This window comes from Frankliniella occidentalis, unplaced genomic scaffold (assembly GCF_000697945.3).
Source record: "Frankliniella occidentalis isolate FOCC.00 unplaced genomic scaffold, Focc_3.1 Scaffold82, whole genome shotgun sequence".
NCBI classification, from domain to species: Eukaryota; Metazoa; Arthropoda; class Insecta; order Thysanoptera; family Thripidae; genus Frankliniella; species Frankliniella occidentalis.
The window spans coordinates 1,029,001-1,043,369 of NW_026267212.1; the positions used below are offsets into that span (position 1 = coordinate 1,029,001).

General features: G+C 48.1%; 2 protein-coding genes across 2 annotated transcripts in view; both read right to left on the minus strand.

The window, feature by feature from the left end:
- The window catches only part of LOC127749724 (dual specificity calcium/calmodulin-dependent 3',5'-cyclic nucleotide phosphodiesterase 1C-like), a 196,489-nt gene that overhangs the window by 7,378 nt on the left and 174,742 nt on the right, over nt 1-14,369 (minus strand). The window lies entirely within an intron of this gene.
- Nucleotides 9,606-14,034, minus strand: LOC127749726 (dual specificity calcium/calmodulin-dependent 3',5'-cyclic nucleotide phosphodiesterase 1-like). Its single transcript, XM_052269122.1, has 5 exons — nt 13,778-14,034; nt 13,477-13,679; nt 13,254-13,388; nt 13,072-13,173; nt 9,606-12,994 (listed from the first exon to the last, which is right to left on the minus strand). The coding sequence occupies exons 1-5, from the start codon at nt 14,017-14,019 to the stop codon at nt 12,912-12,914; spliced, it is 765 nt and encodes a 254-aa protein (XP_052125082.1). The 5' UTR covers nt 14,020-14,034; the 3' UTR covers nt 9,606-12,911.

Consider the following 14,369-nt stretch of genomic DNA (forward strand, 5'->3'; position numbering starts at 1 on the left):
AGACCTCCTCTCACACCCCTACCCGACCCGCCCCCCTCATCCTCTCCGCCTCCGCCTCCCGAACCCTCCTCCCGCTGGAAAGAATAAAAATCCAGTGTAAGGATGTGTGGGCTGACATATACGGTCCCGGCCGCCCTCCGTCGAGGTTAGGCCGGCCGGCGACGCCAGGCTCCGGGTCACGGCGTGGGCAGGCGGGCGGGCGCGCGGCGGGCGAGCAAGCCAGCGGGAGACGGAGAGATCCTGTCACGAAAACAAAACAGCCCCTCCTTTTCCCGTCCATATCCCCGAGCGGCAGAGTTCGTTCTACCTTCAGCCTCGGCTCGGCTGCTCGGCGAGCTGAGGCCTCCGCGTCCCAACAAACACACAAACTGGCCCGGGCGGGGGCGACGAGACAGACCAACGGGGAAACAATGGAGCACGGCCAGCACATTATTTAAACTGCCCCTGCTCGCACTGCTGCTGCTGCTCCCCTCCAGCCCAACCTCGTCCTGCCCCCCTCCTCTCCCCTTCTCTTCTCTCCATCCTCTCGCGCCTCGCTTTTTCCGTCTTGCCTCACATTCTGCGGCGACGAGCTTTCCGCTCGCGCATTTTTTTTTTCGCCTCTATCCGATGCAGCAGTGTGCGAGCAGAGGCGTCGCCGCCCGGCCTCCTCCCCGCGCCGCCTCCAACGCCGTTTGGCCACAAGTTTTGCCGAATTTGACAACCAGGCTTGGAATTGCTAAAGCTTTGTGTTGGCGTGGGGTCGGGGGCGGCTAAGGCCAGCCGAGGCATTGTTTCACTCCCCGGATAACACCATTCGCTCGACGGGGCATAACAATCAGAGAGAGCCTCTTTCTCCCTCACACTTCCGGCCCGACCGCCCCCACCCTGCCACGCCCCTGCACGAGCTCCGCTCAGCCCCGCTCAGTCCCTTTCGCTGCTTACACCCCTCGTACTTTTGTTGCTGCTGCATTTAAAGCGGGTCTTGTCCTTCTTCGAGGCGAAAGTTAGGGCGTTTCTGCGCCTCCTGGGTGGTGAGTTTGTCTCTCTCTCTCTCTCTCTCTCTCTCTCTCTCTCTCTCTCTCTCTCTCTCTCTCTCTCTCTCTCTCTCTCTCTTCCCCTGTCGTTCTCTCTGCATCCCGCTCGCACGCACTCAGACCAGACGCCCTCCTCGTCAGCCGATAGACCTGACCGCTACAGTGCTTCAAAGCTGTAAACCTCCCTTCACCCTGTTCTTCGCCGAGTGCCTCCGTGCACGCCCGCCATATGCCACCCGGATGTCCCCAGGGTGTCCATGACGGTGCCATGACGCCGCCCGGATGCCGCATGCCGCGCGCGCATCGCAAAATGATTACGCACGGCCGCTGGGCGCTGAAAGTTGTAGTAGGTGGTGGTGGTGCGGGGTATGCATGCCGCGACGGGGCGCGACGAGGGGAGCAAGCGCGGCAAAGTTAAACTCGCTGCCGAACTTTTCCACCAGTGTTAGTGAACCAATATGTGTGGCCCGCGTTAGGGTGGAATAATACGTGTCCCTGCAGGAAGGCGAACACGAATTTAGATCAAGAATCGATAGTGAAAGCAGATGATATAAGTTTAAGAGTAGCGTTGTGTTATATAATAGTTTGCAGTTCATTTTTAATGAGAAGATAGCGGTAAGCTTTTCTAACGTTGCACGTTGTATGGTTTGTGCCTGACGAGTAGAGAGGGGCACCCGTAAGTCCAACAAACCCCAATATAAACCCCGGTTAGGAGCAGGTTAGAAGGGTAGAGTAGAGCCCTCTTTTTTCTTTTATTTTGTTTTCTTTCTGGGCCCCCTTTAACACATAAAAACATTTTTACAAAATAAATTATATATAAAAAAACATTTTAAGAAAACAGGGGTGGGGGCTAGTCCCCTCGTTACCACCGAGAAGCTTGTCGCGGTACTAGTAAAGCTACTCTCTTGCATTTGCAGTCAAGGAAGTGAGAGGACAGCTGGGCATTCGTCGCTGTGTCTCAAAATCCCGCTGGAGCGGGGAGGTGTGGGGGGCAGGGCGCGGGGCACTTGGCGCAAAATCCCATCGGCTGCGGACTAAACTGCATGACGTCACTAACGGAAGGCCGCTGAGCTGTTTTGTGGACGCTGAGGGTGCGGCGGTGCGGGTGTTGTTCACAAACAGCTTGATCATCACCTCACGCTGGACGGACCCCCCGAGCCTTCGGCCCACCAATCCCGCCCAGTGTAGCCCCGCCTTCAATATGCAGTGGTAATCCGATCGCCGAGCACAAATTATTCATTCATTCATGCATTCATTCGACTTGATCCTCCGCGAGTTCGGCTGTGGGTCGGCTTTGAGAATTAAAACCGGGACGCACCAGCCATAGTCCCACCCGCAGGGCTTGCAGGACCAGGGCCAGCGCCGCCAGCCGGACATGGCGGCAGGGCGTTAATTGTCCGCGTCTCATGCCGCGGACTCATGCGTGCGATCGACTCGACTCTCCGTGCCATAGTCGTGACAAAATTATGTTATTATGTTATTTCATGAATGGACGCCGAGAGGGCTGTGCGGCTTGTAAAGGGTGAGGGGCAAGGAGGTGAATGTGAAGGCGAAGGAGAGGGCGGCGCCGGCGGCGGATGGGTGAGGGGGTGGTGGGGATAGTTGATGAGGGCCGGGTATGGAAAGTGGCTGCGATACGGGGAGGCAGGCGGAGGGGAGTGCACGAGGGAGGGGAAAGTGTAATTTACTTTCTACCTTCTTCCAATTAGCCAGTTTCTGTCCGGAAGTGTCTCGAGTTCTAAATGTAAGCGATTTCCGACCCTGCTGTGCGGTGTAGACGTGCAGCCTGACTCACGAAAAGGAATGCTTCTGTTTCTGTTTCTTAAAGGGCGTCGTTTCTTTTACGCATCATGGCCAAATGCAAATTTGAAAAAAAAAATCCTCAGATTTTTAAGAAGTCTTCTCAAAAATCGTGGGAGTTTTCCTCATATTTTGGTTACATATCCTCAAAATCCTAGGAGTTTTCCTGAAACTCAGAAAGTTCTAGATGTGCAAACAGCTTTAATTCCACGGAAAAAAAAGATTCGCTGAGTCAGCTAATATATTGACTGGTATCTGGACAGACAAGCATATAAACTTCTGTAATCACTATATTGTCTACTCTAATCAATCATTAGCTGTGCCAGTCAAAGATAAGTTGTATGAAGTAATGATTTGCCTTCATCAGTAAGGTAGACCTCGACTGATTTAGGTAAGGGATAAGCTCTTACAGCTAAGTTTCGACTGGCACAGCCAATGATTGATTAGAGTAGACAATAAAGTGGTTACAGAAGTTTATGTGATTGTCTGTCCAGATACCAGTCAATATATTAGCTGACTCAGCGAATCATTTCTTCCGTGTCGAACGAACACAAACAGAAATTTTAAAAAACAATTCCTCTATTTTTTAAAAGAAATAAGACCCCTTTTTTGGAGTGAAGGGCCATGATGTTGCCTGTCCTCTGAGGCTGTCCGCGTCGAACTTTACCCAGTTGATGTTATGTCAATGCGACTCTTTCCCCGACGAGAAGTGAGGGAACACTCCATTTCTAGTCCCCTCAACCGCGCCTATAGATGCGGAAAAATTCCTAATTTTTATGGCATTTTTTTGTTGTATTATTTCTCGGAGAATAAGGCGCGCGGCGCGCGAGAGGTGAATTTTGCAGTCGAGCAAATCGCTCGGTTCCTTTTGATCTCTGGGCGCCGCGAGGGCCCCAGTAGGGCCTGGCCTCGGCGACACAGGCCTCCGGGGCGGCACGGCCTCGCCAAGATTAGAAAAGGTTAGTCCTTTTATGCCGGGGCTGGTCTGCCTCGCCCCCCTCGCCTTAGAGTTCCGCGACTTTCCGTCATCCACCGATCGGATCCCCCGCGGGGACGGAGACGAAGAAGAAACTGTAACCCGAACGCAGTCCTCCCTCGGTGAGCCGTGTGCGGGGTGGTGTGGTGCGGTGCGGTGGGGCCCAGTGGGGTCTGGCTCAAAGCAAGCCCAAATAAAGCATCGTAGCAGGGGGCCAGGAGCCAGGGTGCGGCGGTGTTAATCACGCACTTGCGCGCGACAGACTCGGACGCAGCCCACGTTCTGGCCGGTGTGTACTGCGAAGTGTGACCCATTATGCCCCGGGCAATCCACTTTCGAGCATATTGGCCGTCCTTGCGCGGCCGGTCCACAGAAAGATTTATTGATTATCGCCGATATCTAAATTCGCAGAAATACAAGGCCTTCCATTACTACCAGATTCAACAAGGCCCCCTCTGGGGCGCCCAGTGCCGAATGAAAGGCAAATAAGGTCAGCCTGGTTGGCTCAGGTCGAGTAAGTCGTCGCCCCGCTCCCTCGAGGCATGAGGTTGGCGGTCACAGTAGCCATCCCAGCACAAAACGATCTTCGGCTGTTGGAGGTCGGTCGGTAGAGTACTTAGCCCGCGGGGGGAGGGGGGGGGGGCACCGCCGGCTTCAGAGGACCAAGCGGGCGCAGCATTCAACAAGGTCCTCGACAGGGCCGAAGGTCGTCCACTGCGGAGCGTGCGTAGATTAAATACTACTACTGCTACAGGGTGCCACATTTGCTCCCAGCAGTGTGCAGTTAGGCAAACCCGCCACAGCGCGCTTTGGAGGAGCATGTTGTGGCGGGCCTGCCAACTGCATCCACCGTGGCAAATGGGACATCCTGTAAGTGCAGGCTGACTGATACACTGTTTAAAATAGTTGTAAATTTACGACAGTTTTTGGTACGACAATATTGTTAAATTACGATTCAAGTTGTCTTTAAAAAAAACGATGAATGTATTGTTGGGTAACAACAAATATCATTATTAATCTAATCTACACGATTAGGATGTATCGTAATATTACGATATACTCCTGTCATAATAATAGATTTCGTTTCATTAAAGGTCAGCAGACTAAACTGGAAACTTCCTTTAATTAATCTCATTTCTAAATTGTCGTTCTGGAACAATTTTGGGTCGTGAATATACGACAATGTCGTTCTGGAACGACTTTGGGTCGTATATACCCGATAAATCTTATTCCATAACAACGAAAGCCGTAAAATTACGATTCAAGATCAGGCAACCTCAAGCATAGTGATACGTCATTTTTGTTGTTAATTTACGATTAAGACGATGTTTTACCATAGAGTCGTTAGAATGTCGTTAAATTATAACAGCTGTCGCTAACAAACTTAACCCCCAAAACGTCGTAAAATTGCAACTAAATTTTTAACAGTGTATAGGACGCCGGCGCGCGACCCGTGAGGGCGCCTGTCGAGCCGAGGATAGGCAGCACGCTCCGCCCTGTTGCTCCTCCCCGAAAGAAAAGCTCCACGAGAATTCAACGTGGTTTCCACGTAGATTGGTGGATGCATACTAGACGTGGATTAATACGACTTTTCAATTATTCTAATTATTGTTTTGCCAGGTTTCGTGACTGCCCTTCCTTCTGACAGCCCGCACGGAAAAAAAAAGAATTAGCTAAATTAGCTAATGCATTAGCTAATATGGCCTTAGATGAGAATATTAGCTTTCCTAGCTAATTCCCAGCTAAGACAGCTAAAATATTGGCTTTCACAGCTAGTTGCTTTATTTTGTACACAACTGTTATGGCTAATTTATTAGCTCTCCTTGCGAAGAATCAGCTAGGAGAGCTAATATTCTCATCTAAGGCCATATTAGCGAATGCATTAACTAATTTAGCTAATTCTTTTTTTTCCGTGCGTGGCGCAGAGGGAATTCGGGGGATTCTGGTTAGGGGTCATACTGAATTTTTCTCGCTTAAGTCGCACTCTAACTGTAGCCACCGTCATCTCGTTCTGGTCTTTGCTGTGTGGCCTGGCCCAGCTTTGCCCGTCCTCCTTGGGACCAGGAGGGAGGGAGCTCATCACCGGCGGAGACTATTCGAGACTCTGGATCTTATTCGACCCACTATCCTCACCCCGGTTTCCTTTCTCTCCTTTTAATCGGGCCCCAAAGAGACTTACCAAGTTTACCTTGATGGTGAATGATGTCTACGTAGAGATGTTATGCACTCTAAAAGTAAGAAGACGATTTTGCTCCTAAAAGGGCAACGTGTTCGTGCCCATCCAGACCAAGTGCAATAATTGTGTTACTAAAACTGGAAAAATTGTGTAGTGCCCAACACTAATTGTCTAGTTCTAGGAACAAAAATGCAACCGTTCTGGGTGTGCAAGAGAAATTAGTTCTTACAGGACGAACAAAAATTTGCTCCTTTACTCTCAATTAAGACCTCAAAGTTCAGCAAAACTACTCATGTCAAGTCACAAAAAAAGGTTCATATAAACGTTTTGTAAATACACCTCTAAAAAAAACGAACTTTTCCTAATTGTTTTTATCAATTTGAACCTGATCTCGTGTTGTCACTAACATCGTACTGACCTAGTAACTGGAAAGAGGAAGTGCTCTCCGTAGTTGGACATGTGACATCTCTAATTTTACACTTGACCGACTCGAGGGGTCGAGGCGAGGAGGCAAGTAAGGGGCGAGGACGCGGTAATAGGTTGCTAACAGACACGGTATTAGTATTTGCTCTGGCCTGTCCACTCTGGTCCTCCCACGCTCACACTCCTCGTGTCTGCTGAACACCCCTTCGACGATATTGCCTCCGCAAAGACGAGGCGCCCAGTAATTGCGAATGTAATGGGTAGTAATGGCCAGGACAGTGGTAGAGAGGAAGAGGGGGGAGGGGGGCTCTCGCGGCAAGGGTGTGATTACCGGCACACTGCCGCCGCTGCCGTTGGGGCCGATTGGGGATGTGGTCAATGGTTCAAATACCGACCACTCCCTCATCTCTAATTAAAATCCCCACCCCACCCCACCTTTTGATATAAACTTTCTAAATTTTCTGGGATAGTAGAACACAAACTGTTTCACTCTCTCTCTCTCTCTCTCTCTCTCTCTCTCTCTCTCCCACACACACGGTGACGTTATATAGTTAAGGATATAAGCGATCCGCCGTCCCAGCGATAAGGAGGTGGACAGGCCAGCGGCCGCCAGCGGCTCTACCCTTCTGTCTTCCACAATAACCCCTTCCCTCTGTCGGTCACCCCTCAGCCTCCTCTCCTCTCCCTCGTCCACAAACAAAGGGGCGGGGGACGCTTCACTTCCTCCTGCCCTCCTACTCCCGCAGAGCGCAGGCATCATCAAGATCCAATCTCCCATGCGGAGACAAAATGACTCCTGAGCAGCGCCGGGCGGCGGTGGGGGGTGGGAGAGACGAAGAAGTATTGGCTTGGGATTAAAGAAAAGCGCGTCCTGATCGTCCTGATCCGAGCGGACCCCCAAAAGAAGAGGGCAGGGCACCGCACCGCGCCCGCCCTGCTGGCGCGAGAGGAGCTCTTGGCCCGCTTGGTTGGTTTCGTCTCCGTCTCCGTCCCTGTGGGATGAGGTTGGCGGAGGAGGAAGGGGGTCCCGCAAAGGTACGTACCGCGCAGCGACGGCGGGAGGCGCCCACCGCCGGGCCACCGGGGACCGGCAGCGGCTGACAGTGAGTGGCGAAGGGCTGACCCTTGGAGAAGGGCAATGTGACGACATTGCTCTCCGCTGCTGTCCTCTCAGGCTGGGGCCTCCCCGCCGCGCAAGGCCGCTCTGCTATACCCTCCTGGTTCCTGAAACCGCACGCTCAACTTGACGGGGCCGCGCGCGGCGAAGGGAGGCAACGGGTGGGGTAAGGCGGGGCAGGACAGGGTGGGGTGGGGCAGGATGCGACACAAGTATACAGAAATTACGCCCGCTCTTTTCCGTTACGGGACTTACCAGTTCAGGCAATGGAAGGTTTCATAGCTCGCCTAGTCGGTAGGAAACATCTTGCCCTTTAGTGCACGCGTGCTGGGTGACCTACCCGGATTTTTGCAGGCGACGAGCTCCCGTTATTTGCCGAACGAATCTGGGGAAAGCGGACGTACTTTCTGGGCAATCCCCAAGCGGTTGGGGCTAGGACAACCCCTCTGCCCCTCGGCCCTCGGCCCACCCTGTAGGCGCACGGGCCTGGCCTGGGACCCAAGGCTCTGGTCACGGTCGTGGTGTGACCCTCGGGGTAGGGCGGGGCCGGGCGCGACCCTTGTGGGACACACCGAGCTGCACACCAGCCAGATATATTGCCAACGGCTCGCTTAGCATAGCTAAGGCCCCCTAGCCCCCACTCCCCCTACTTTCATGCCCTTACCTTCCCATTTTACTTCTCGGTCCAACCAAACAACCCTTAATGCACACCGCAACAACGGGCCAAAAAAGACAACCTGTGTCGTCAACAAGCTGGCACAACCCCCGGGCCCGGGCATCCCCCTCCCCCCAGCCCGGTGTCCTAAAAGACGGCCAATTATGGGGGTGAAATGCCTCCTCTCCCCCCTTTTTCTCCCCTACTCCTTAGTAGTACCTCTGCATTCCGCTAAACGCGCGCCTTAATTACATCGTGTACAGTGTATTCTCGCTAATATTCACCTCGATAATTGCCGTTTTGTGCGAGGGAGATTGATATAGAAAAATAGCGCGTTTCATGTCGGCTGACTGGCGGCACTGACCTGGATGACTGCTTGCCTGCCGGGGGAGTAAGGTAGGTAGAGCGGAGCAAGGCAGCAGTGAACGCGCAGTAGTGCCCTCGCTGTTTGGCGCGGCTATAATTAGCGAGAGTCCACCGCCTCTAGGCCTACCAGTAGAACTAGATGCGGGAAGTCATTGCTGTAACTGTCCTTTCTCCCTTGCTTCTCCTGCACTTGGTGATATACTCCATGCCCGCTTTCCTCGTAGAGTTTCTGCGAAAACTAACGATACTCCTTGCACCGCAGAGACTTGCGGCGCTACCCCACGCTTTCCCACTTCGTGTAGGGAATCGTCCAGAGAGTACGTTTGTTGGTTTTTTTCTCAGATTCATTCGGTGAGTTACGGGAGGTTGCCGCCTGCGAGACTCAAGGTAGGCCAACCCGCGGTGCACGCATGCGCTCCAGGAAAGATGTTGCCTATCGATTAGGCGCTATGAGAGCTGCGCAGTTTCGTATCGGTGAATGTCAGACGTACTTTTTGGATGACCCGTCCTGTAGGTCAATAGTGTCTTTCTTCACCTTGTTTGTCTTTCGCCTCTCTTCACGGAACACGGTTCAGAACCGCATACCTTTAAAAAGCTTCAACTATGGCAAGACATTTAAAAGCAATCTAGAAAGACAGTAATATTCCTTTTCTCCTTTTGCGGTCTATTATATATGGGCTGTTATTGGCTGACTATCGTGATAGACATCTGAGATGCAGTGGTCGATGTCAGTAATATGATGTCTATGGTAGACAGACATCTAATAGACTTGAATGCGTCTAGTGTTGTACATCTATTATTCATCTCGGTGTAGATACGGCGTGATTTTTACGCTCCGTAATGTTCACCCACGCCAACCTGAAACCGACTTTCATGGAGCCGGGCGTGAAAATCACGCCTGGCGTGAGAATCGCGCTCACGTTGAGGAAAATCTGTATCCACTATAATAAATATATATTTTGCGTGAGGGTGCATTAAGAGGGGCGTGAGTGACCTCCATTAAATGCAACTACATGTGTCCCAGAAAATAACAAGTTCTACTTCTTGTTGTAGTTTTAATTTAAAACTTCATGTAGTTCCTCTGACAGTAAAATATTTATTGCATAGTATCAAGATTGCTATAAGTGACAATTGTAAGCTCAAAATTTCAGACCTGATGAAACATGCTGGTAGAATGAAAACTCCAGCATTACATGAAGCATAGTATTTCAGTGGAGTAAAGCACAGGCATCACAAGACACTAATTAATCAGCAATAAAACAGGAGTATATGATGGTGAATCAGGGATCATGACAACCATTACTAGTTACACTGAAGACATTTTCTCAGTTATAAAGATCAGGCAAAATCCGCTTTTAATGAACAAAACAGGCAACGTTAGTTATCGGACTTGACTCTTAAAATCACAGGTCTGCTATATAGTATTTAATTTAAATCCTACATAGAGCACAAACTTTGTCGGTGTTTGGTCTGCCAATTCTCATCATGCTCGGATCAATATTATTGCAGCATTTGAAGATTGCAGGCACAACATTACTGGATTTTTAAATTTTGACACTTGCCAACATTTTTCTATTTCTCTACACTATATAGTACCATGGGTGAAGCTAGCTTTTGGAACAATTCTCTTACTTCCCCAAATTTAATCTTGAAAACAGTGCAGGATATTCATATGGTCCCAACTAACAGATGTAAGATACACAGTATATAGTATTTTCTTTGCTAAAGGTAAGAAAGGAAATGATTAGCCTTTAACGGAAGTATTACAAGGAACAGTGGAATGCATGTCTTCTAAAGGCAGTTTTTCTGTGGTGGTAGGGGTGTTTGATCTAAGGAGTTCTTTTTTTTAGATGAGCACTGTACGATGTTCTTTATGAAGTGCAGATGAAAAATTTCCCTCAATTTGACACAAATCCAAACATTCTCATTTTGTTAAAGTAAGTTCTTTGAACTACAAAATACTGTGATATACAGTATTTATTTTAACATGTAACAAAAGATAAGAAACATTTTTGGGGGTTCTAATTAAACACCTTTCACATGGACCGCTGAAATTAGTTATTAAATTAAACGGTATTCTTCCTGTTTCTGTTTGTCGCTTGTGATGGCTTTATCGTTGAAGCGTTTTAGGTCATAAACCAGAAATGTTGCATAAAAGTTCTATTTTCTTCCACTTTAAATCCATTCTAAATTCAGTTGAAGACCGCATTAATTTATTGAATTGATTTTATCTTGAACCCTACATGATTCTTCCAATTAATGAATACAAAGTGAATTCAAATATCGATGAAGGTAAAACAACAAATATTAGTTATGTCTTGATACATGGTACAACCACTATCCCCACTCTAGTTTATCATCATACATTGAAATAAAATTAACTGAACCAGTTGTGCAAAAATTGTTCCAGCTTAGCTCCTCAGTATACAGTAAATGCAAATGCAGTATTTCATGCTCTACAAAATCTTTACAAGTAATCATTTGTACAAGGTCCTCCAACTGCACCCTTAGGTTTGGACTCCTTAGAACAACTTATACTAATTTCAAAGAATCATAAATTTTGACCTTACATTTAATATTGGTCCGATATTTTGAGGGAACAGTATTTATCACACCTCAATTAAAAGTAAGGTATGATGGTACATACAAGATATCAACAAGGTTTGTACTTATTCACTATAAAATGCACTGCATATTTGCATAATAATAAAGAGGACTATTTACAATTTGTTGGTTCTAAGATGAATCACCTTATATAATACTTTTCTTTAGCTAAAGTCAGCACTGTTTTAACGAAAATTATTTCTTTAGGAAATTCTCAAAACAACTGGTCTTCATTTATGATTTTGTCCTTCATGTTACATGTACTATGAACTTTGAGGCAATTTCATAAGGTATATTGGTAGTGAAAAAAAAATGTACCATCACTTCTGAAATTGTGAAAAGTCTAAGAAGGAATAGATAATCTTTTAGATGAAAACAAAAACACTTGATTTCAACTAGTACTTGTTCTGAGAGTTCACAAGAGAAACTATACAATTTTTGTGCATTCCTATTGGTAAATCTGCACATAGAATTATCACTGAAATCTACACCAACCAGTAACAAAACAAATGTACACAACAATGCAATTTCAAACAGATCATATCACAATTTTTTTTATTTAGTATCACCCAATCTCAATGTCAGGTAAGGTGAGATCAACATTCACTGTAAGCCAAGGCATCAGCATTAGAAATGTGGAGGAGCAGAGACTAAAAAGTCAAGTAGCTACAGTACCACTGGAGGGATTCCGCAATGCAGAGGACGAAGTAATCAATTAAAAAAACAAGACTTTTGCAGCACTTCTTAGCTCAAGCAAAGCCTGGCATAGTCTTGCTAAGGTATGACACACTGAGGGTAATGTACAATTTCACAGATATTAAAATTCTAGAATATTCCACCTAATTGGAGTTTCACAGGAAGTGTGTTCCATTTTTGTGGGCAAACACATACATGCCCAAATCCCCTAAAAATAACCATTGGCTGCCTTGGCCTTAGCTTAACATGAAACACATGTTAGAGAAACAGTATTAAAGAACATCTATACACACAGAATAAAACTTTTTTGATGTCAAATCAGTACAGTCCCTTAACATGCTGTTCAGCTTTGAATAATGTTCATAATATAAAATTATCCTTAAAGAAAGATGAGGGTCAGTGCAACAAGCTTTAATGGGAAAGTAGCATGTCAAAAAACAGTATTTTTTTGACATCAAAAGTTTCAGTTAAGACAGCAGAACAGCAATGTCTGAGAATCCACTTTTACTCGTTCTTTACCTCCCTCTTCCCTCCATATACTATGAAGAAGAATGGTTCATCAGCGAGAGCTTTGACGAAAAGAGATTAACCCTGATGTTTCCAAATAACCTTATTACTGTAAAGTCAACACATTGCATATAACATACGCCAATTACGGTAACAAGTAAAGAACGAGTAAATCCTTTGGACACCAAATTAATTTGGTGTTTCACTGGGCACTAGCCCTACATCTGTCTGCTGCTCACACCAGCATTTACTGGTTCTGTTGACATTTTAAAGAGTGTTCTTTCATCCACAACAGCCTGACTCTTGAGAAATTGAGAGCCTTAACCTGAAAAATAATAATTATTTTTCTATGCTCCTTGTATTTTTCAGGTACGAAGGCACAATAATAGAAATTTATGGCACCATACTCCTTAATTGTCCATATGACAGCATGGCAGATATGTAGCAATCTTGTCCAAAATCTTACTAAAATAAAACCAGACTTGATGGTCGAGCAGAATGTTCTAAGAGCACAGCTCCTACTTGCTTCGATAAACTGGGCCGACTTGGACAGTACGGGGATATGTTGTGCTGGACTATTCCTCTTCTTCCACAGCGGCAGATTTGTCTCCAGCAGCCATCTCCTCTGCTTGCTGCTGCAGCGCCCTTTGCTCTGCGTCTGCGGGGCGACAAATAGGACCCAATGACAGAAGGACATCTTGATGAAACATCATGATTAACATGTAAATTAATTACCTTTGGCTGCCTGTTCCTTCCACTGTTTCTTGTTCTCGGCTAGTGTTCCTACCCAAGGCTTTTTAATGGTGAATCTCTGCTCATTTTTGTACTTTTGATCACCTATCAGGCAAAAAACGTCACAGTTAACTCAAAAGTTTTAATTTTACTAACAAGAGATTCAATTCCGCAATAACACTGACCTGACGGCTCCTCCTCGATGGCCTCTTTGCTGGCACTAGCATCCTTGGCGCTGTTGCCCAGGATGGGGGCGAGCACAGCCTCGAGCATGTCGGCGCACACACCCATGGACGGCTCTACAATGAACTCAATAAAACCTGCGCAAAAGAGAAAGACAGCCATTTTCTCGATTTCACTTGAGAAGCACCAGCTTGTTTTCTTTGCCTAGGAGTGTTGGGTGCGCACCTATCTGGCTCTCAGCGACGAGCGTGTTGTTCCGGTCGCAGAGCGGCGAGAAGGGCAACCCCAGCTCCCTCTCCCGGTCGCCCTGCCGGAAGAACTCCTCGAGCAGCAGCTGGGTCCAGCGGTGGTGCAGATCCCATCGCTTGGCGGGGTGGGCGATGTCGCAGCAGTGCAGGACCATCGCCAGCGCCTTGGACTTGTCCACCCTGCGCAGAGGGAACGGCACGAGACACAATCATCAGAGCGCTCCCGCCCGCAAGGAGGGAAGGGGAGGAAGGACACCATTAGTAAGCAAAGTACGTACGTAGGCTCGGCGAGCGTCAACAAGTTGCGCATGTTCTTGAGCTGTTGAAAGTGGAAGCTCATGTCGGTGGCCAGCACCATGTCGATGACGAGCGTCCTAAACTCTCTGAACTCCTCGCGCGACAAGTTTTGTAAGATGTTGCACTCGTCCTCCCGCAGCGCTCTGTTGGAGAAAAAACGAAACGTGAGGTGTGGGTGCGCAGCAAACGCCTGCGGTGAGCAGGATAGGCAACCGCTCGACATGCGTGTCGAGCGTGGTGCCTACGCTGGAGTTGGCAGGCGCCCTCCGCGTCGCTACCCTTCCTCCTGGCTGGGGCTGGGCTGGGGGGCTGGACTGTCACTACCCCCCGCAAAAGACCCCAGAGCCCGGGGTGGGGGCCCTGCGTTTCGCAGGCGCTAATATGTTTAGTGTTAGCCCAATAGACGATTTGGGCTACCTCTGGATAAGAATAAATCTGGAAGAAATCTACAAGCATGGCGGCCAGCCTATCTCTCCCCATTGCGGCCATATTGGACGGCCACGATGCTTGTCGGCATTTTTACTTGATTTCTTCTTATCCAAAAGTAGCCCAAATCGTATATGCAAAATAAAA